Below are 22,628 nucleotides of genomic sequence, written 5' to 3' on the forward strand. Positions count from 1 at the left end.
TACCAGTTGAGCACTGGGGTCGCCATAATCGAATAGCCCCATTTCCCAAATTTCAGGCCTTGTATCTATCTTATAAAGAATTATGTTGAATAAAAAATAGTACCCAATATCACAACAGTACTCGTAACACGTATGCTTGTATGTAGATACAGGAGGTCCCAAAAGTCATTGATGATACTTTGATAGGTTTCGGCCATTATTGGCCCAGGCCATGTCTAACTTAATAGCACCACCTGGATGAGTTTTAATTTTTAATAACTTCTTTAACTGTACAAATAAATGCAGGAAAATTTGATACAATATAAAGGACATAATAAAAATTAATGTGCACAAGTCAAATTTTGCAACACCACTACATCACATATGAAAAATGACATCGCTTAAATGGCAGCCATTTTCAGCTTCGCTCGCCCGTGCTCTTTCCAAAATTTGCACCATAACACTCTCAAGAGTTTCATACTCCGCTTTCCTGATTTCTCTATTGATGTTTTTCTTTAGTTGCACCAGGGTCCCCGGTTTGTTGACGTAAACCCTCTCTTTCAAGTATCACCACGAAAAAGTCCGGGTTAGTCCAAGTCTGAGGAACGTGAAAGCCAGTTGATATTGCCGTAGCGGGGGATTATTCTCTCTCCAAAGCACTGCCGTTGCAACTGCATTGTTTCTCTTGCGGTATGAGCAGTTGCCCCATCTTGCTGGAACCATGTATGAGGTCTACTTTGAATGGCCTTCACGTTCCCCGGTCAGTTGTTTCAATCTTGCATTCGGTCACAATCTTTCACACAATCCTTAAAATGCAATTTTGGCTTATGCTCTGATCCCATACGAATACCAGTTCGCCATAAAGGATTCGTTTTGGAATTCTACTGTCATCTAGTCGCATACGATGGCCTATCTAACGGAGTCTATGTTTACGGAAGCGAACTCCAATGCTTAGTACTTCAGAATCAGGCATATACATACATACATACATACATTGTTGGAAGCACTCCGTCGGTTACGACGATGAGGGTTCCGGTTGATCCGATCAACGGAACAGCCTGCACGTGAAATTAACGTGTAAGTGGCTGAGCACTCCACAGACACGTGTACCCTTAACGTAGTTCTCGGGGATATTCAGCGTGACACAGAGAGTGACAAGGCCGGCCCCTTGAAATACAGGTACAACAGAAACAGGAAGTAAGAGTGAGAGAAAGTTGTGGTGAAAGAGTACAGCAGGGATCACCACCATCCCCTGCCGGAGCCTCGTGGAACTTTTAGGTGTTTTCACTCAATAAACACTCACAACGCCCGGTCTGGGAATCGAAACCGCGATCCTATGACCGCGAGTCCGCTGCTCTAACCACTGGGCCATTGCGCCTCCACTATACATACGTACATACATACATACATACATACATTTATACATACATACATACATACATACATACATACATACATACATACATACACACTCGCACACAGACACATACATACATGCATACATACATACACATACATACACACATACATACATACATACATACATACATACATACATACATACATACATACATACATACATACATACATACATACATACATACATACATACATACATGCAAAATCGTAATATAAACCATCGTATTTTTTTATGACTAAAATCTTGCTTCGATTGATTTGCAGGCGGAGATGGAAAAAACTGGAATAAATCAGCATTTAACAAGGATTCAAAAGACTTCAATAGTGCCACACAAGATTATATCCCTCATGATCTAAATTATCGGACAAAAATATTCCAAGGGTCTCAGAGCAAGAAAGACAGCCATAAATCAACGAAGAGAACGTTCTTCGAAAATCCAGCCTCAAATCATGCAGAAAGCGCTGATAGTTCACAAGAATTTAACAGAAGACGTTATTTTAATACAATGAGTTCTTTGCGAAATACTAGAAGGAATAATAGAGATAAACAAATGGTGAATGGGAAAAATTCGACAGAGAAAAACGTTGGTCGGCAAGAGCCAAATGCAAAGAACTATAAAAGACCTATGAAAATGATGACCTTAAACAAAAACGGTCGGTTGAATATGCGCAATAAGAAGACTGACATCCTGCAAGTGTACAGGCAACTACTTATAAAAACTGGACAAATGGAAAAATTTAGAAAGTTAGGAAAAGTTAAGCAACGTCAGTTTATTCGACGTTTAATGCTTAAAAACCGCAAGATGGCTAAATTAAAAACTCAAAATGAAATGAACCATATTCATCAGAAAAGTCGAGTACCGGAGCTAAATCAAGATACTGAGACAAGTCATGTAACTGGGCTGAGTCATGTATCTGAAAAAGCAACAACTGAAAGTTCAAACAGATTCTCAAATACTCCAACTTCTAGGAATACCACGTTGTTGAATGTTTGGACAGATGGAATGCACAATGACAAACATGTTTCTTTAAAGAATGAACCCAGTTATCGAAACACATCTCCTCCTCTAAAATCTTATAAAAAAGATCATAGATATTCGCCAGAAGAAAATCAAAGATCACAGAAACATAAAAAGGAACAAGTTATGCAGAAAAAATTCGATAATTTTCAACGTGAGAAAGGAAAAAATAGAAAACCATTTCCTGTCATGACTTCTCCGAATATGATAGATTCCGGAACACGTCAACCAAATGCATTTATGTTTAATCAAAATGGCGATGTCGTCCATTACAGAGGCTCTTCTTATCAAACGATTTATCCTGAATTTGAACAACAAAGATCATTTTCCTTCAAAAAGAAGCTGCCATATCTAAGAGATATTCCTAACACATCACAACCTGATATTAAGACTAAAAAAGAAGAGGAAATTTCGTCTGAAAACAAAATAGACGATGAAAATAATGCGAAAAAAAGACGAGATGAAAACGCAGACAACGAAGATGATGTAGATAACGAAACAAAGATATCATCTGCAGAAGATAAAGACAAGTATGATTCTCATCAGCAGACTCAAACCCGACTCCCTGCCACCTTTACAATACGAGCTAAAAATTACAATGATATGAATCCAAGCTTTCGGACACCTCGATACGATTTTGCTCAACAATTTAATCGGCGCCAAAAGAAAAAACGTTTAATTCAAAGAGGAAAAATTAATTTACCTTCAAATAAACGTCCTCTTAAAACTTTTAGAAATCAGTTCAGAGTAAATCGAAGACAAAACCGTTATGGCATGCTCAGAGAAACACCACCTTGGTCTAATTTCCGTGCAAATATTGGTCAACCTTCTCAGTTTGTCATGATTTCAAGCGACCGTAGAAAAGATATGCCAATTCCAAGAAAGGAAGATCAAGATTCCTCGGAAGACACTTCAGAAAGTGAACAAAGTCAATTTTCCCCTCCTTACTATCACACGTTGTCCCCGGGTCTAAATTCAATGGATATTGCTGGGGGGTTTCAATATAACTATCATCCTTATGCTGGTAACGATCAACTAGATCAACAAGGCAAAGTGGATTATTATCAACAATATCCCATTACTCATGTTGAGGACAATAACGAAGATAGCTCTGATGAAAACACTTCTATAGAGCAGGAGCAAGGAGACGAGGCGGATTACCAAGAACCACCTTCATATGTAGGCATGCACGGGTCAGATGTTGCCCTTGATACAGGCAGAGTAAATGAAGTTAACCATTTTTACGGTGAAAGTACGATTGTACCTTTAGGTCAGTTGAAGCATGATCAAGATGATGACGAACAGGATGACAATATCAACTCCTCAGAGAACGCAGTGGAAGAAACATCGGAAGAGCAAGATAATCAAAAACGACTGCCGGAAAATATCCACAAAAATCGTGATTCACCTGATACTCTCCTAATCGTACTTGATAATGACTCAAAGACAAAGAAAAATAATGATAATGAAGAACATAATCAATTCAAACAATCCTCTACCGAAGATTTTACCGAAGGCAAAAAAGCTAGTCCAATAATGAAGGCCGATCACTCATTATCAAATGGAATATTAGTTATACTAGATAATGATGGAGAAAAACCAACAAGCACAATAAAACCCACTCCAGCAATAGAGAAAAGTAAACAATTTCCTGAAGTTAAACCTAAGCAATCTGCAAAGCCAATTAAGATAAACGTTAGAAGTAATTCTAGTTCTCTTGAGATGTCTAACAAATACTCGTATTCATTTCTAAACGAGACCTCAAATAAACATTCATATAAACCTCTGAATATCACAAAAAGCAATGAATCATCAAACAACAAGAGTAACAATTTCACCAAAACTATGACTTCTATTAATGATATTTCCTTTAGTTTAAATAGTTCTGATCAGAGTCAACGACCATCTTTTAGTGTAAACAGTTCTAATCAACTTCACAGGACATCTTTCAAGCCCCTGCGGCCATCAAGTGAAAAGAAAAATTCTTTGAATAATCTTTTGATTGAATTAGGAACTAAAGATAACATATTCAACATCCGAACGCCCAGTAGAGGAACTAGCCAACGTGTTGGAGATTACCATAAAGGAATATCGGAAAGCAAGTCACTAAGAAAAGATCAACGTTTCCGACTTGTAAAGAAATCACGCCCTGTTACAAACCGTTACAAAAGCAATGGGCGTAAAATAAAAAAGAAATTTAGGTACAAAAACATGGGCCACCCTTTCAAAAACGTTCGTCGCACTGGGAATAGTAACATTTCTATGAGGAAAAGATTTAGGAAATTATACCCAAATATTCACTTCCAAGCTGATACTGAACTGTTTGGTAACCGTGTTAGAGAAGTCGTAGAGATTCCTGACATTGATTGGACATTAAAGGGATCAACTTTGGAAGGTGATAGCATTAATTTATTGAAGAAATCAAAATCAACTGAAAATAGAACCATAACCTCCGGTCATTTACCTCAAGATCATTCAGAAAGATTACCTCAAAATAATAATGTAATCCGGGGTATACATTCTAAACATCATGCCATCAACACAGATACATCAGATTCCCAGAAAACCGATTCCCAGTCCATTGAAGATGACAACAGATACCGGAAAATATCCTTGGAGTATCCAAAAGATGCTGACGAGTACAGACTTGATCACTTACATGGAATTCCGAACGTGTTCACTGTGGTGTCAAGTACGAAAGATGATGATGACGATGATTCTGCTGAATATAGTCAGTCGGATCATAACCTAGTGATCAACACGATTAAGTATAAATCGCCCAATATAGATATGCATCACATTGATTCTTTAAATCCTGTCTATTTAAATACCTTAAAAGATATTCGAAACTTTGTAGATACACACAGCGAAGATAAAGATGATTTCAATGAAGGAGTAGATGAAGAAAGAGAAGAAGTGCAAGAAAATATGGAATACTCAAATAAACAGCCAGCATTTCATCCACTTTTGGTGAGAGGCAGAGAAGATCCATATAAGACCGTATCTAATATTCAGTTAAATAATGAAAAGATGTCCCCTGTTTACAGGGAAATAAGCGGCTCACAAGAAGAATTTCCCGATATTGAGAGAGATCATGTTATTGGCGATTATCATTATCCAAAATTCGATCAATTGAAAACAAAGGTACAACTTCCCACTGAACTATACCAAGATAAACTATACGGAATCGATTCAGATGACGAAAATGAAGAATTGCCGCTGATGTACAGAGATATAATGTACAAGAAGCGCCTATCCAAACACGACAATAATAGAATGCCGCATGATAATGACAATACATTTTCTACATCGGAAAGAGTAAACACAATGAACACAAATAAGCAAAATAGTCTGAACAATTTCTATGTGCTGGGCAATAAACCAAGTAAATTAAACCATACAGTTGGTGATTTCCACAACAATAGTAGAATAAAAGTCAACCACCCACTAATGTCATACAATTCAATAAGTGCTCTCTATGGACAATCTCCATTAAACCCTGACGAAACATATGATTCAGTCGAAGATAGCAACTTGGACTCCACTAGTATGGCGGATGAATTAAACTATCGCAATAAAAAACGGAAGTTGATTTCTTCAAGTTCACACAGTTTGCATAATAAAATACTTGTTACAGGCGCTGAAACGCCTGGATTATTAGGTCCAACGGAAAGTGAACGGAAATCAAACGAGAATCGTCTGAAAAATACTTTGAAAAAGAAAACTTCCAGCCTTTTTAAGAGTCATCTACGTAACCGTGATAAGCATTCAGACGATTCTTCCATCCGCTCTATAGAAGGGGTTCGATCTGACCAAGAATTTTATAGAACTTCGTCTGGCAGAAGAAATCAGATACTTGGGCAAAGCCAAGGGCGAGAAAATCGGGAAATCTATTTGCCCAGAGATTTTCATAGCTCCGAAACGATATGGAGAAACGGAAAAAGCCCTTTACGTGGGCTAGAGGCTCAAGATATACCTCGTCAGTATTGGCGAATTTATCAACTTTTAAAGAAAGGAAATTTACCAGAAAAATACAGATCATTATATTATCACTTTAAAGACGAAATGGATAAAATTGCCAATAAATCTTCGCAGGGTAATATCTATAAAACCAATACTCATAATAACCTTTCAGATCCAAATGAAACCTTGAATAAATTTGATATAAAATTAACCAATAGATCTGGTAGTTCTCCATTGTGGAACAACAAAAATGAAGTAGATATTCTTAAGAGGAATGAGTATGAGAAGAAAACAGATGAGGAAAATACCGATATTGGTCTAGCAATGCAAAAGGGCCAAAAGAAATTGAGTGTAGTTGATGTTCATGATGACACACAAGTTGCCTTAGAAGGAGTTTATCTGAAAGGTGGTTTAGACTCTAATAATAAGGATTTGGGGACACCAGAATTTGGTGGTCGGCCATTGGAAGATGAAAATATTTCTGGAGATTTTGGAAACAATACATTTGAGGAAAATAATAAAAACTGGAAGGATACAAGTTTCGATATCGGCATTTCAAATCCAAAGTGGAACGATACATTAGCTTATGAAGAATCCAGGATGAAGGAGAAAACTGCATTTCTGAATAAGGACTACAATATGAATAGCATGGATTACCAAAAACTGCACAAAAACGTTTCTGATTATGAAATAGCAAAAGGCTATAAGAGCGAAAACAGTTATCCATTAGTTGATGAACAATTGCGTAAAACACAATATAAAAATTACTACGATGAAAATAGTCCTGGACTCTTTGAGAATGGAGTTCATTTTGGGGTTCATGGCAAAGCCGATAAAGGCCAGCAGAGACACGATATAAATACAAATCCTCGAGGATCAAACAACAAAGTTCTCGGTCCTAATGATCAACAGAGTATACAGTATCCCACAGAAAACGGAAGTCCACTCACTGATATTATTGAGAATCATCAATATGAAAACGTATATAATTATCATGGGAGTATATATGACCCATATGATTACCTAGGGGAAGTGGATATCAGCCAGCTGGACCCAGTTGAAAAGGCTTTTCAAATACCTTACAACAGTGTTCCAGAGAACACACTCACTAAATTTGATAATCAAGGAAATCCTTTAGAACCTTCAGATTTAACAAACACAAATTTACAAAAAAATAGGTTAATGAAAGACAATTCAAATTTATTAACCCAGTATGGTGATGAAATGAATTTAAACGGTCGGGTAAGGCCAGAAAAACAGACCCCTAATGTCGATAAAGATACAGAGAAGTTCAAGAGCATGAGTAGAAACATAAACATAGATAAACCAGGAATCTTTGGTAGTGATTTTCAAAAGAAATCTGATCAAGTTGTATTAGATAAATATTTATCACATGATGTATTTAAAAAAGTATACAAAAGTCAAGGGGAAGGTAAACGCTTACACGAAAGCCATGAGGTAAGAAAACACTCGCAAGACAGCAATGGGGAAAGACAACTCTTGCAAGACAGCAATGGGGAAAGACAACTCTTGCAAGACAGCAATGGGGAAGAAAATATTTGCCAGACAGCCATGGGGAAAGAAAACACTTGCAAGATAGCAATGGGGAAAGAAAATACGCACACGACAATCATAGAGAAAGAAAGCAAGGACAAGGTAGCCATGAAGAGAAAAAATATTCACATGGTAATTTTGGGGAAGGAAAGAATTCTCAAGACAGTTCTAGAGGAGATAGAAAACCTTCGCATGATAGTCTTTGGGAAGGAAAGCACTCAAAACACAGTCACAGAAGAGCAAAGCCGTTTCAACACAGCCGCAGTGAAGCAAAAATTCTACAAAGCCATAGGGATATTAATGATGATGAAGATGATAGTAAAACACAAGAAATAGATATTGCCAAGCCAAATGATAATGAGTTAACAGAAGACATTGATGATGGTGATGCAAAACATTATTCCGGAAATAACTACTATCCTGATAACATTGTCCAGCCGTTAGGCTTAACAGAGAAAAACTTGCCAAACACATTTCAAATATCTCCAAGTAACGTCTTTTCAACATCGGCAACAATAATACATCGGAATAAGACTACAGAGGAGAGCAGAACGGATGCTGAAGAAACTGATGTTAAATATATTGATCACAAAATGTTTTCTGTAACTCAGAAGAAAATGTTCAAATCATCGTTACCTGTCTCTGTAAGTAACTTAGAAGGTACTGACAACAAATGGCTTTATCCTAGTACGGATAACGGAGATGCAATTCGAAATGTTTCTACCGAAGAAAAACAAGGAAAACATTTTGTTGACGTAGGTGTTCCGCTGACGTCTTCACATCCATCACAATTTCAAAATATCTCTAGAACATCAGATGCTATTGATACAGATGGAAGTCGATTTAAAGAAATAAGCAATATTACAGAAGAGACTGAATCTCAAAGAAATCAGTCTTCGCTTTTCGATAGAATTTCTTTTGAACCCACTTTATCGGATTTGGATGATACGTCTGTCAAAGTAAAAAAGTACAACACTCACCAAAGATTAGTTACATTTGGTAAAGAAGACCACCAAGTATCACAACATGGCTCGTCTGAGTTAGGAGGAATTTCCAGGAGTGACTTCAATTCAAGCCAAAAGTATGAGGACCCGACATTTCACGGAGAGATGGTACAGGTTGATGATGCAAATGCGACAGAAATTCCACAACTAACATCAGCAAATGACTTTTTGGTATACGATGAGAATTCTTATGATCTTTTACCTGAAGAAAGTTTGGGAGACGAAAAGAACAGCAGTGAAAATTTAGATGAAGTGCATGATGATAGGATGAACACCTCTGTGCATGTTGAAGGGACTGTAGAAAAATGGGGACGTGGCGGACATTCGATTAAACCAACAACATCACTGTCTGATGATAAAAACATGGATGACATTGCAAAGAAAGACACAGAAAACGATCCGTTAAAACCTCAACCATCGTACATAGATGAGGGTGAACATCTATTAGCAGAGATAGAACTCGGAGAGTCATTTCCTCAGTCAGAAGATAAAAAGATACCCCATACACCAGAAGAGGAATACCGTGAACATCAACATCACATGGGTGCCTCCCCTATTAACCGAGATATTCATCAACTACATCAAATCTTACCAGATATTCTGGTTGAAGAACCTGATATCTCACACAAACCAACTGTTTTTCAAACGACAACTGCTTTAAAAGACACTGAAAAGCATGTTAAAATTTCTGAAACAGTAAAAAAAGAAACTGTTCCAGCAATTGACATTGACAAACAGGTGTTCTTTAAGGGATCAGATATAGATAAAGAAAAGAAAAGAATCGCAGGAAGAACAGAAGCATCGAAACTGGACTTTTTTGAACACGATTCGTTCCTGAAGCCCGAAACACTTATGATGGAGACAACTGAAGAAACTCAAACAGATGCTAAGGATTCTCCGTCTACAAATATTATTGAACAAGAAGTAACTGGGGAAAGAACTGAAGAGAACATTTTACAAACAGCTGAAAGCAAAATACCTCCAACTGATCTCGGTTTTAAAACAAAAGAAGACCCATTTGATTCTCATAAGAAATCTACTCATGGAGTTAGATCTGAAATACCTTCACTAGGATTTAACACTAAATTTATAACTAATGAAGGATCTGCCTTACCAACAATAACAGCAGGGCTTCAAGAAAGTCAGTCTTCATTCCTCCATCCGTCTAATTCTGTCCCAAAAATTGAGACACAAGATGTGCCAGGTAAATTAATCACTGAACAAGGTGAGAAAACGTCTAAAGAAAGCTATACGGGAACAACACGTGATATCAAGGCTGATCCAGACATGAAAACGTTAGGATTGCTTCAACCGAGGAAAGAGGTGAAGACGTTCAATAAAACTTCAGGCCTGCAAGACAAACTTGATATTGTTAAATCGGATACTACTTTGTTTGGTATCGAAGAACTAAGAATACATGAATATAAACCACAAAGCACATTGCAAGGTAGCGACAAATCACAAAGTCAACACCATCAACATCTAGATGGTATTTTACAAAGTACTGATAAATCTAGAAGTCGTCAACCGACCACAAAGGTTGGTACTTTACAGAGTGGGAAACCATTTGAAACAGATGTTACCATTAAGGATTCTGGTAAATTAAAAGAATATAAAGCACCTGCGAAATATGTTACATTACAAGGTAGACAAACATCAATGAAATCTGAATCAACAGTAATGGATGGTACCGCACACGATATTGATAGATCGAGAAGTCCTAAAACAATTCAGATCGATGATAGCTTATATAGCAGTGGCAATAAATTACATGGCTATGAATCATCGACACAGCTCCATGATACTTATGAACATAAAGCTACTCATGTGAGAGACAGCACTTCATTTAGTAGGGAGAAATCAAAAAAATTTGAAACAACTCTACTAGACAGTATTTCTCAGGCTGCTGAAGAAAAACGGCTACCTAGCTTATCTCATCTAGATGGCGCATCACTTGGTGCAGACATATCAAAAATATATGTGGAGCCAACACAAGCAGTCAGTACCTTGAGAGATACATCTCAATTACATGAAGTCTCAGATGGCAGAGGTGATTCAAGAGGACATACACCGATTCAAGTAAATCATACTATGCAACATATAGAAGAATTAAGAGGACAACAGCCAACTCAGTTATATGGTACCTTGCCTGATGAAGATGAACATAAACATACACCAGTTCAGCTGGATGACACATTGCTTGGCATTGATGAATCACATAAACATGAATTGTCCCATGTAGACAGTACCTCACCAGGTCCAGAGAAAGAAATATTTCACGAGACGAAACAACATAATACTTCCCATAGTATAGATGAAGTTAGAAGACATGAGATGATTAAATTGCAAAATATTTCATATGACATTGGGGAATCGAAGAGGAATGAATCTACCCTGGTACTCAACGAATCACGTAGTATTGATGAATTAAAGGAACATAAACCCATTCAACTGAACACTACCTTAGATAGTACAGATATATCGCATAGACTTGAACCTTCTCTACTAGATAGTACCTCACATGGTACTAGTGAATTCTACAGGCAGGAATCAACTATTGTAGACGATGCTTTGCATGGTATGCGTAAATCAAAAGAATACGAACCAACTCAAGTAGATGGTACGTTGAACGTTGGTACAAGTAAACTGAATGAATATGAACCGACTATCGATGGTACTTTGCATGATACAAGTGAATTATATAAGCATAATCAATCTCAGTTATATAGTACTTCACATGGTACAGACGCATCTAAAAGGCAAGAACCAGTTCAGTTAGAGGGTACCGTGAACATTGGTTCAGATGAACAGGGCGAATATGAAACGACTCAAAGAAGTGGTACTTCTCATGACACAGGACGACTTATTAACAATAAATCATCTCTGTTAGATGGTATTTCAGATGGATTTAATAAGTCCCATGTGCAGGAACTGATTCAAATAGATGGTATCTCATATGATACAGGTGATTTGCATGGACATACACTCTCTAAATTAGATGGTACCATACGTGATACAGGTGAACTGTATGGACACAGGCCAACAGAACTAGCTAGTACTCTTCATGGACATAAACCGACTCAAACAGATGACATCTCGCATATTACAAAAGGATTATCTGAACAAGAAGCATCACTGCTAGATAGTTCTACTTATAGTACGGGTGAATTAAATACTCATGGACCAACTCAGTCCGAAGGTATCCCATCACATAGTATAGATGGACTACAAAGTATAAGTGGACTACAACTGTCTCAATTAGATCGTAGAAGACAGGATACAGATGATCTACCTGGATACAAACCATCATCTCCAGATAGTACTCCATATAGTATAGATGGACTACATGGATATGAATCGTCTCAAGTAGATGGTATTTCGTATAGAATAAAGGAATCAACAAGTCATAAATTAACTCAAGCAAATGGTAGCTTGCATAATGTAACAGAATCAAGAAACCATTCAAAGCCGCAACAGTATGATACTTGGCATAGTCTAAATAAATATGAAACTACTCAATCAGATGGTAATAGGCAGGTAAGGGTATCTTTAGAAGTAGTGAAACTGTTATATCGAATGCTGATTTACCTTTTAACGAAACATCTAAGCACGGAGAAGCAACGAAAACAGATGATAGTATTAAATTAACTAGTTATCAAATACCTAAACGAACTGGTGTCTCTCTGGAAAGCGATGGATCCTCGAGACAACATGCTACATTACATGTTACAGATGATAATTTACAGGATTCTGAAAGTAATGTAATGGGTGATAGCTCACATGTTACAGACAAAATGAAAAGCCACAGACCATCTGAATTTGATCATACAGTGAGCAGTTCTGACAAATCTAGAATTAATCAGTCAGCTAATCAATATATTAGCTTGGATGATACTGATAAATCGAAAACATTGGATAATGCTTGGCGTAGAACTGATGAGTTGGGAATTTTTCAAACGCCTAAAACTGACATTATATATCAGAGTACTGAAAGACCAAAGAGTTATGAACCTGTAAAGACATATGACTTGTTGCATGGTTCAACTAACGTAGATGGTACCTTACAAGATGCTGATATATTGAGCAGTTACGATCCATCACGACCAGATGCTAGCTCACATAGTACAGATAAAGAAGGAGTGTATGTGTCAAAAACTGATGAAGCCTCACATGGAACCGATAAAATAATCAGTTATGATCCAACGAAAATTTTCGGTACCTCACATGATGCAGATAGAATAAAAAGCTCTTATACAATGCAAGTTGATGACACACCACGTCATACATCGAAATATATCGATAGAATAAAGAGTTATGATCCGACAAAAGTGAGTGATGGTTTCCAAGTTAGTGTTAAATCAAAATTTTCTGAACCAACTAAGACAGGATCTTCCATTGCTGAATCAGTATTAGATAAACATACACCAACCACATATTCAAAATCTGGTGATGGGATTCTCAGAGAAAGCAGTGGATATGAGTTTTTACATCCAGGTTATCGGACAACTATTAAATCAAACGGCAAAAGTTGGATAAAGGCACCATCATTAGATAATGGCTTTAGAAAAGAAATCCAAGATACTGATCACCAGATAAGCGCTGGCACCTTGTACCAAACCTCTTTTACTAATAAGCATTTTGACAGGGACGGGATGAAGATTTCAGCAACAACACAAATCAAAGGAGAAAAGGCAGTAAAATACGGTGACGTAGGCAAAAAAGTCGATAGAGGTGAACCGAAATTTGTTAGTTCAACGTCAGAACCATCAAAAGATGGTAAAGTCTTATCATTAGATGGGGAAACGCAAAGAAAAACAGGCGAGAATTATGTTGATAGTCATAAGATGCCTGTAGACATGCCTGGCGGGAAAACAGAAACTTCTACTGACGCAACATTGAAACTGGTTCATGACACTAGTCTTTCTTCTTCAGGCGGTCGAGTAAGCAAAACTAAGGAAACCGGAAAACATTCGGCTTCTGAACTGACCCATGCCTATCCGTCTCTGGTCACTAGATCGCCAGTCGATAAACAGAAGACTGAAAAAGACCTTGCCATTAATGCATCAGCCAAACGGACTGACGATTTATCTTCAGTTATTTTCACTGACAGTATTACTAAAGAGAGGCTATCGACTAAATCTGAAGACTTTCCCAAAGAAAATGTGATGGATAGTTTTTCATCTCTTAAACCAAAAGTGTCATCGTCTAGAACTTCTGCCCAACACCAAACGTTTTCAGGCATTTCATCAATATTAGACAAGAAACAAGATCAAAATCAATTAAAAACACTCCTTGATCTTCCTTCAACTTTATTATTCGGTCAGCTAATGGATGTAGGTCTTACTTCAAAAGGTTCACATCCTGAAAGTCAAGACACACATTCATCAATAGAGGTTGATGTTGACCGTACAGAACATTTTCATGGTTTTGATGCGCTCCGACAACTAACGGGATCTGCTCCAAAAGAAAAAGAGAAAATTGTTACAGAAATTGCTTCAGATTTATTTCAGACCAAGCACCAAGATATGAAGCCCTTCATTGAAAAGAAAATCCCGACTGTTAAAACTCCAACTGTAAAATCCAAACAGAGTGTTGATAAATCACGATTTAGTGGCCTCAAGAATGTTTCTCCCCGACATCCTGGTAAATCCAACGAAAGTATATTTTCTGACTTTGATACAGAATCAGACCAAATTCCTATTCAACATACCATAACAATGACTCCTCACACTAAAGCTAAAGGTAGTGCCACAGATATTGATCACAAGTCAAAATCACCCGAAAGAGATGATAGTAAACTTCAGAAAATAACGCAGCCATACAGCGTTAAAGTAGAACCCGGTTTAGAAACGGATCTAATCGATGAAGGTATTCCACTTCCAGAATACACTAGCTTTATCAATTACCAAGATTCTATTGATCCCGGAGCATCAACAAGTGAGGTACCTATCCATATACTGAGCACATTTAACAAAAGTTTCACAAAAACAGATGAATCAGAAAAGTCATTTCCCGAAACGTTACACAGTAATATTCCATCATACGAAACACCTGTCCTTGATTTTACAGAAGATGATCGAAAAATCCCTATGGATAGAACAACCCCTAATGCTTATTTAGATATTTTAAGTTCTAAGAAACAGCGATTTCATGCTAGTTATTCTCCAGATCAGTATCAAGAACCAACAAAAACTGGAAGACCATTCGCTACAACTGGATATCCTTCAATGATTGAACATTTTGACCGAAACGATATCATGAAATTCCATATTCCAGGTGATACTACAATTAGTACACATCCTGAAAGTATTCTACCGCACACACCAAAGACTCCTACGGGAAAAACAACCCAGTTTAGAAAAGGAACTCCCGGTATAACTAATAATATGAAATCTTTGAGACAACAGTCAGATAGATTTTTGCAGATAGTCACTCCATCAACAACAAGAAGTGATATAAAAAATATATGGGAAGACAATTCAAATTTAATGTTAAACTTATATGAAACTGCGAGATTTACAAAAGCTTCCTTTCTTCGCAAAAACGAATCGGCTTGTGAGTATAAATGGGTTTTATTTTCTCTTTATTCTAATCTCCTTGAGAAACTTTTTTAAAGTGTATTAGACTTTTGAACATACAGAGCCTAGAAATTTTATTTTCATACCTGACTGACTTTCAGCACAAAAATATTTATATAAAACTATTCCTCGGTTTAATAGTTGTCAAGGTTTCTGTGAGACAATCTTTAGTTGTCATAGCAAGTAATCAAAATAGATGAGGATACATACATACATACATACATACATACATACATACATACATACATCATCATCATGTGACCGACCAGACCATCAGATGTTGCTACACATCGCTGGTCACAATGCGTTCGCATTGTTTTAGCCTTCGAATGACGTCACCCCGCTGGCTAAGCGAGCAGGCCAACAGAAGAAAGAGAATGAGAGAAAGAGTGGTGAAGGAGTACAGCAGGGATCACCATCCCCCTGCCGGAGCCTCGTGGAGCTTTTATGTGTTTTCGCTCAATAAACACACACAACGCCCGGTCTGGGAATCGAAACCGCGATCCTACGACCGCGAGTCCGCTGTCCAAACCACTGGGCCATTGCGCCTCCACACATACATACATATATGATTATGAGTATTCTAAATAATTTAGAGTAATAATATGAGCAAATATATTTATACTGATCTTATATTAGCGTTAGTACCCATATTCGTACGGTGTTATTAATACCCCTTTTGTCAGCCGGGAAATAGAATTTCGGCTATACTTACATTCATATATATATATATGTATTCATTCCAGTGGGTAGCATGTTCAAAGAAGCTATGTCCGGTCACTTAAAATAAAAATCTTAAAGAACCCATAACCGTTAGTCCGATAATATATATATTAATCGAAATGTACAATCCATCACGGCTGATCTTACCAATCAGTTTCGCATTAGAGGTTCAACGGAGTGTTAGGTAACCCTGCGCTCATCAGAGGTAGCGGTTATAGAATGAAATATGAAGGTCACCATATTTCATTCCATAACGGCTACCTCTGATGAGTGCAAGGTTACATAATCGGACTATTACCTAACGCTTCGTTGAACCCCTAGTGTGAAACCAGTTGGTAAGATCAGCCGTAATAGATATATAATACTGTACACTTCGATTAATATACCCGCTCTCCTGACAGATATACGAGTGCATTTTTACCTGACTTATGGACTCTTAGACGGCTTACACACACACGCGCACACACACACACACACTCACACAGAGGCACACACACACATGTGTGTATGTATGTATGTATGTATATAGATGTGTGTGTGAGTATGAGTGTGTGTGTGTATGTATGTGTGTGTGTGTGTATGTACAGAAATGGTGAACAGGCAGACATACAGACAGATTGATAGACAGACAGTTAGATAAATATTATGTGGCGGCGAACTGGCAGAAACGTTAGCGCGCCGGGCGAAATGCTTAGCAGTATTTCGTCTGCCACTACGTTCTAAGTTCAAATTCCGCCGATATCGACTTTGCCTTTCATCCTTTCGGGGTCGATAAATTAAGTACCTATTTCTTTATTACCCACAAGGGGCTAAACATAGATGGGACAAACAAGGACAGACATAGGTATTAAGTCGATTCCATCGACCCCAGTGCGCAACTGGTACTTAATTTATCGACCCCGAAAGGATGAAAGGCAAAGTCGACCTCGGCGGAATTTGAACTCACAGCATAACGACAGACGAAATACGGCTACGCATTTCGCCCGGCGTGCTAACGTTTCTGCCAGCTCGATAAATTAAGTACCATTTATGCACTGGGGTCGATGTAATCGACTTAATACCTTTGTCTGTCCTTGTTTGTCCCCTCTATGTTTAGCCCCTTGTGGGTAATAAAGAAATAAGAAATAAGATAGATAAATATTATGCTGCTAGAAGAGATCAGAAAGAGTGGGGAAGTGTTTAGATGAAACCGTAAAAAAGATGAAAGGGAGACAGTGAAAGTGAAGAATGAAGAAAGAAGAATGCATGAGAGGTTCTTCGCAGTGAGATGATTTACAGTCCTAAGAATCTCTCAACCGATGTACTCCAAGTAGTTTTTTGCCGTCTAAACCTTCACTTTCCGGGTGGAGTCTATTTCCATATAACTTTTGGTATCCTGCCCCTGTATGTGCTGAGTGTGTGCCCTAGCCAAATGAGCTGCCATTATTTTGTTTGAAGGACCATCAAGGATCACTCCGATGCATTCAGTTTTGTGGTACAGTTCTCCATTTGACACTTTGTAAGACCTTAAGAAGCGGCTTAGATGGCTAGACCAGACACTCAGAATTAACTGGGACAGGATACCAAAAGTAACTGTTACAATATTTGAAACTGGAGATCGCAATTCGGTAACCTGCGGATAAAAGAATCTATCTTAATCGAGATACACAAACTAAGACTACAGCTGGCTTGAACTGAATGCATGCCAATGAATATGATAACTCAATATTTAACCCACTTCCTTCTCACATACGTCACTCTTTCCCGACACTTAAGGCTGTGTAATAAACACGGTGGAGGCGCAATGGCCCAGTGGTTAGGGCAGCGGACTCGCGGTCATAGGATCGCGGTTTCGATTCCCAGACCGGGCGTTGTGAGTGTTTATTGAGCGAAAATACCTAAAGCTTCACGAGGCTCCGGCAGGGGATGGTGGTGATCCCTGCTGTACTCTTTCACCACAACTTTCTCTCACTCTTACTTCCTGTTTCTGTTGTACCTGTATTTCAAGGGGCCGGGCCTTGTCACTCTCTGTGTCACGCTGAATATTCCCGGGAACTACGTTAAGGGTGCACGTGTCTGTGGAGTGCTCAGCCACTTACACGTTAATTTCACGAGCAGGCTGTTCCGTTGATTCGGATCAACCGGAACCCTCGTCGTCGTAACCGACGGAGTGCTTCCACTAAGTAATAAACACGGCCCAAAATTTCTATACGTTATCACTTAAAAGGAGCACTCCGTCGGTTACGACGATGAGGGTCCCAGCTGATACGATCAACGGAACAGCTTGCTCGTGGAATTAACGTGTAAGTGGCTGAGCATTCCACAGACACGTGTGCCCTTAACGTAGTTCTCGAGGAGATTCAGCGTGACACAGAGTGTGACAAGGCTGGCCCTTTGAAATACAGGTACAACAGAAACAGGAAGTAAGAGTGAGAGAAAGTTGTGGTGAAAGAGTACAGCAGGGTTCACCATCACCCCCTGCAGGAGCCTTGTGAAGCTTTAGGTGTTTTCGCTCAATAAACACTCACAATGCCCGGTCTGGGAATCGAAACCGCGATCCTACGACCGCGAGTCCGCTGCCCTAACCACTGGGCCATTGCGCCTCCACACATTATCACACAGAAGAACTCGACACATGAAACAAAAATAAATAAATAAAAAATGAGGGGATGCAGAATTTATTTTCCTTTACTTCTTTAAAACGTTGAAAGAGAGATTTTAAACAGAAATATTACAGCTTATTAAAAACACTCTTCTGTAAACAATATACATTTTGATATGTACGCATTTTCTCACTTAAATCTATTTTTGTCTTAGATTATTTGGTAGAGAGTGTGGACAATGTAGCCAGATCTCTGAAGCTCAAGCTACTTGAAAGAGAAACATGTATTTGTTATTTTACTAAGCAAACAGTTGAGGTTTCCTGCAAGCAAGAAATGATAGGCCGTATTGTTAAGCTGACTCTACCAAGCAAGGAACGGGATTTAAATATAATGTGCAGTGTGAAGACATACGATGATTCTTGGAAAGGTATGAGATTTCATTTTATTCTAATTCTTCCAGTACATCGGCAAATTTCCTCCATCATACCGATCAGTTTAGCCATAATTTGATCGATTTAACCCATTACCTTTTTATTTTCAGGCTATGAGTCTTGTTTGGAAGGTCATAAGTACTGCGACCATATGTTTGGAACTCGCTTCCGTAAGTGTATGCTGCAACTCGGGCGGGAAAATCTACTGAAGTATTATACGATGTGTAATACAGTGATGTGTCGTGAAACTGGAGACATGGAGCAATGGAAGAACGATGCATGCGACGTCATCGATGCCTTAGCACACGAGTGTGAAATAATTGGTATCAAAGTGTCATGGCGAGAAGTGACCAAGTGCTGTAAGTATGAGTGACGAAGTATACACACAGAAATGTGGAGGCGCAATGGCCCAGTGGTTAGGGCAGCGGACTCGCGGTCGTAGGATCGCGGTTTCGATTCCCAGACCGGGCGTTGTGAGTGTTTATTGAGCGAAAACACCTAAAAGCTCCACGAGGCTCCGGCAGGGGATGGTGGTGATCCCTGCTGTACTCTTACTTCCTGTTTCTGTTGTACCTATATTTCAAAGGGCCGGCCTTGTCACTCTCTGTGTCACGCTGAATATCCCCGAGAACTACGTTAAGGGTACACGTGTCTGTGGAGTGCTCAGCCACTTACACGTTAATTTCACGAGCAGGCTGTTCCGTTGATTCAGATCAACCGGAACCCTCATCGTCGTAACCGACGGAGTGCTTCCTAAAAAACACACAGAAATAAGACGTTTACGCACAAACATTTTCGCACAGCCATTTTGGCGCTACCTGTTTGGTGTCGCTGATTCGATGCTGACTTGTTTAACATTTCAATGTTTCTCTTTGTCTCCCTCTCTCTCTTTTTCTTCTTTTCCCTTCCCCTTTCTCTCTCTCTCTCTCTCTCTCTATCTCTCTCCTCTTTTTATCTCCTCTCTTTCTCTGTGTATGAGCCTTTCTCCTTAATGTGTGAGGGGGGGAGGGTAGATGTTTATGCCAATCGCTTTCACTTAATCGTAATGTGTCTCTCCAACAAACTTTATCTCTTCCTCTCCCTCCCTCCCTCTCTCTCCTTTCTCCTCTCTGTCTGTTCCTCTAAGTGCGTGTATGTGTGAGTGAGTGAATGTGTGTGTGTGAGTGTGAGTGAGTGAGTGTGTGTGTGTGTGTCTGTGTGTGTGTGAGTGAGTGAGTGTGTCTGTGTGTGTGTGAGTGAGTGAGTGTGTGTGTGTGTGTGGTGTGTGTGTGTGTGTGTTTATAATCCAGGTTTATAATCTTAAGAATATGACTTTTCATGCTCACATTTTTCCATGTAATCCATGATTTTCCCTGGTATTGCTGTTATAAGATAATTAATAATGTGTCAATTAATAATTTAAGTTTTTACCTTATAAAATACTGAAAGATAATATTTCAATTTTTCCATGTAGTTGATGATAATACTTCAATTTTTTTCATGCTTAATTTAAATATATGTTGTGATTGAATGGTCTGATATTTCTCATCCCTACCAAACTAATGGAAGGGATTTTTACCATGTTGTTGGTTGCACCATGGCTCACCAAAAGTTACAAACAACAAGACCCCAAAACCATCAGTTACCAGGCTCACCTTAAGTAACCTAATTTTGCAATGTTAGGTCACAGGAATTCATTCAACGAAAAAAATTTCAATGATTCCGGGAATGGGGTGGGGGACCCCACATCATTTTATCCGAACCAAAATAAAGGATTTGCAGCATTTTAGGAGGTCAGGGTTCTTGATTCCACGCAAAAAATCAAATGTTTTGTTTTTTCTTAGTGAAAATCGTGCAGGTGTTAATATAGAAATTTACCATAATGTTGTTGTTATTTAGCCTCAAATACTGCAAACCTATCATCAAAAACATTCCAGCCTTCAGCAAACCGTTCATTTCGAAATAATCTAGGACATTACATACAATGGGCATATGATTTAGGTAGGGAGATGCTTTGGTTGCTATTTTTAGCGTGTCGAGCGACCAGGTAGAGGCTCTTTGATTGGCTCGATTGCGTGATGAGATTTTTTTTACACATATATGTAATATGTATATATCATCGGAAGACGTTAGAGAGTAAGTCAAAAGCTGGGAGTTTCGTGTGTTGGCACTTATCAAACACGAATTTGTCCATTGTCACTCTGTAAATTCTGACGAAATAACTTCTAAAATACAAAATTTTGTCAAAAATATTAAGAGTAAAACCTGTTCTTTGTGACACATTCTACCAGTATCGGAAGTTTGAAAGTGTTTAGTTAAAAAAAATTTAATTAAATAATCCTGTACGTCAAAGTCGACCTCGGCAAAATTTGAACTCAAAATGTAACAATAGGCGAAATACTGCTAAGAATTTCGCTCGGCACGCTAACGTTTCTGTCAACTCACTGCTTTAAAATGCTAGCATTCATTTTAGAAATATATTCTTTATTCTTATCTCTTAAGCGTTACTCCCTTACTTATTCATAACATTTATTTCATAACATTTTACCTCATAACTGTTTTTGTACTAATTTTGTTCAATGCGACAAACGATTCTGAATTCCTCATGCATTTTCCTATCATTTAAGCCCCCCCCCCCCAGTATACTTTTAATTTAAAATTAAACATTTTGTTAGTTAAAGATGAATGTCTGCCTTACTGCCCCCCCCCCCTTAAGGTCGCAGATATTTTGATGTAACTTTTTTTCTACTGAACCAAATCTCAAACTATTTATGCCAAAGTGTAGCTGAGGAGGTGTCCTCTTTAAAACTATTAACAGTTTGCAATTCAGTTGAGAACTGAATTAGTGGTGAAGCTTGGAAGCTGCCGCGATTGACGAAATGGTGAACTTAAGAATATATTCAACCACTAACGTGTTTGAAACACACACACATATATATATATATATAATATATATATATATATATATATATATATATATATATATATATAAAGTTAATCCAAACATGAAAACACAAAGCGAAAACACAACAACGCGAGGACGTGGAACAAGTATAGTATTACTGGACGCTCAGGAAAGAAGGAGGGTTTAACGTTTCGAGCGGAGCTCTTCGTCAGAAACATAGGAAAAGGAAAGATCCAAAGAAGGGAAGACGGAGGAAAAAAATCGCCAACGGTACACACACTTCTAGTCACGTGTTCACACACGCATACTTTACAGAAGAGTATCCTGTTGACTTGGGGTCGTTTATACGTTAAACGTCCATATGTGAATTAATCTATACACCACAGTGTCAAAAATCTACTTTAGCTATTAATACATTCTTCCCAATTTACTAGTATGTGCAAATAAGAACGATCGGTGCCTGTTGCTGGCCCTCCACTCCTTTTTATTTTG

The 22,628-nt window shown here is 38.2% G+C and overlaps 2 protein-coding genes across 2 annotated transcripts in view; both read left to right on the forward strand.

The window, feature by feature from the left end:
• Positions 1 to 8,669, forward strand: part of LOC118763449 — a 48,054-nt gene extending 39,385 nt beyond the window's left edge. Inside the window, exon 2 of the mRNA XM_036503086.1 lies at positions 1,663 to 8,669. Coding sequence (XP_036358979.1) covers positions 1,663 to 8,270 — 6,608 coding nt within the window. The 3' untranslated portion in view covers positions 8,271 to 8,669. The remainder of the gene's footprint in view (positions 1 to 1,662) is intronic.
• The window catches only part of LOC118763570, a 54,758-nt gene continuing 40,657 nt past the window's right edge, over positions 8,528 to 22,628 (forward strand). The window contains exons 1-4 of the mRNA XM_036503152.1: positions 8,528 to 12,475; positions 12,547 to 15,493; positions 19,036 to 19,248; positions 19,363 to 19,611. Of these exons, the coding sequence (XP_036359045.1) occupies positions 8,528 to 12,475; positions 12,547 to 15,493; positions 19,036 to 19,248; positions 19,363 to 19,611 (7,357 nt within the window). The remainder of the gene's footprint in view (positions 12,476 to 12,546; positions 15,494 to 19,035; positions 19,249 to 19,362; positions 19,612 to 22,628) is intronic.

Source organism: Octopus sinensis, linkage group LG5 (genome assembly GCF_006345805.1).
Source record: "Octopus sinensis linkage group LG5, ASM634580v1, whole genome shotgun sequence".
Classification (NCBI taxonomy): Eukaryota; Metazoa; Mollusca; class Cephalopoda; order Octopoda; family Octopodidae; genus Octopus; species Octopus sinensis.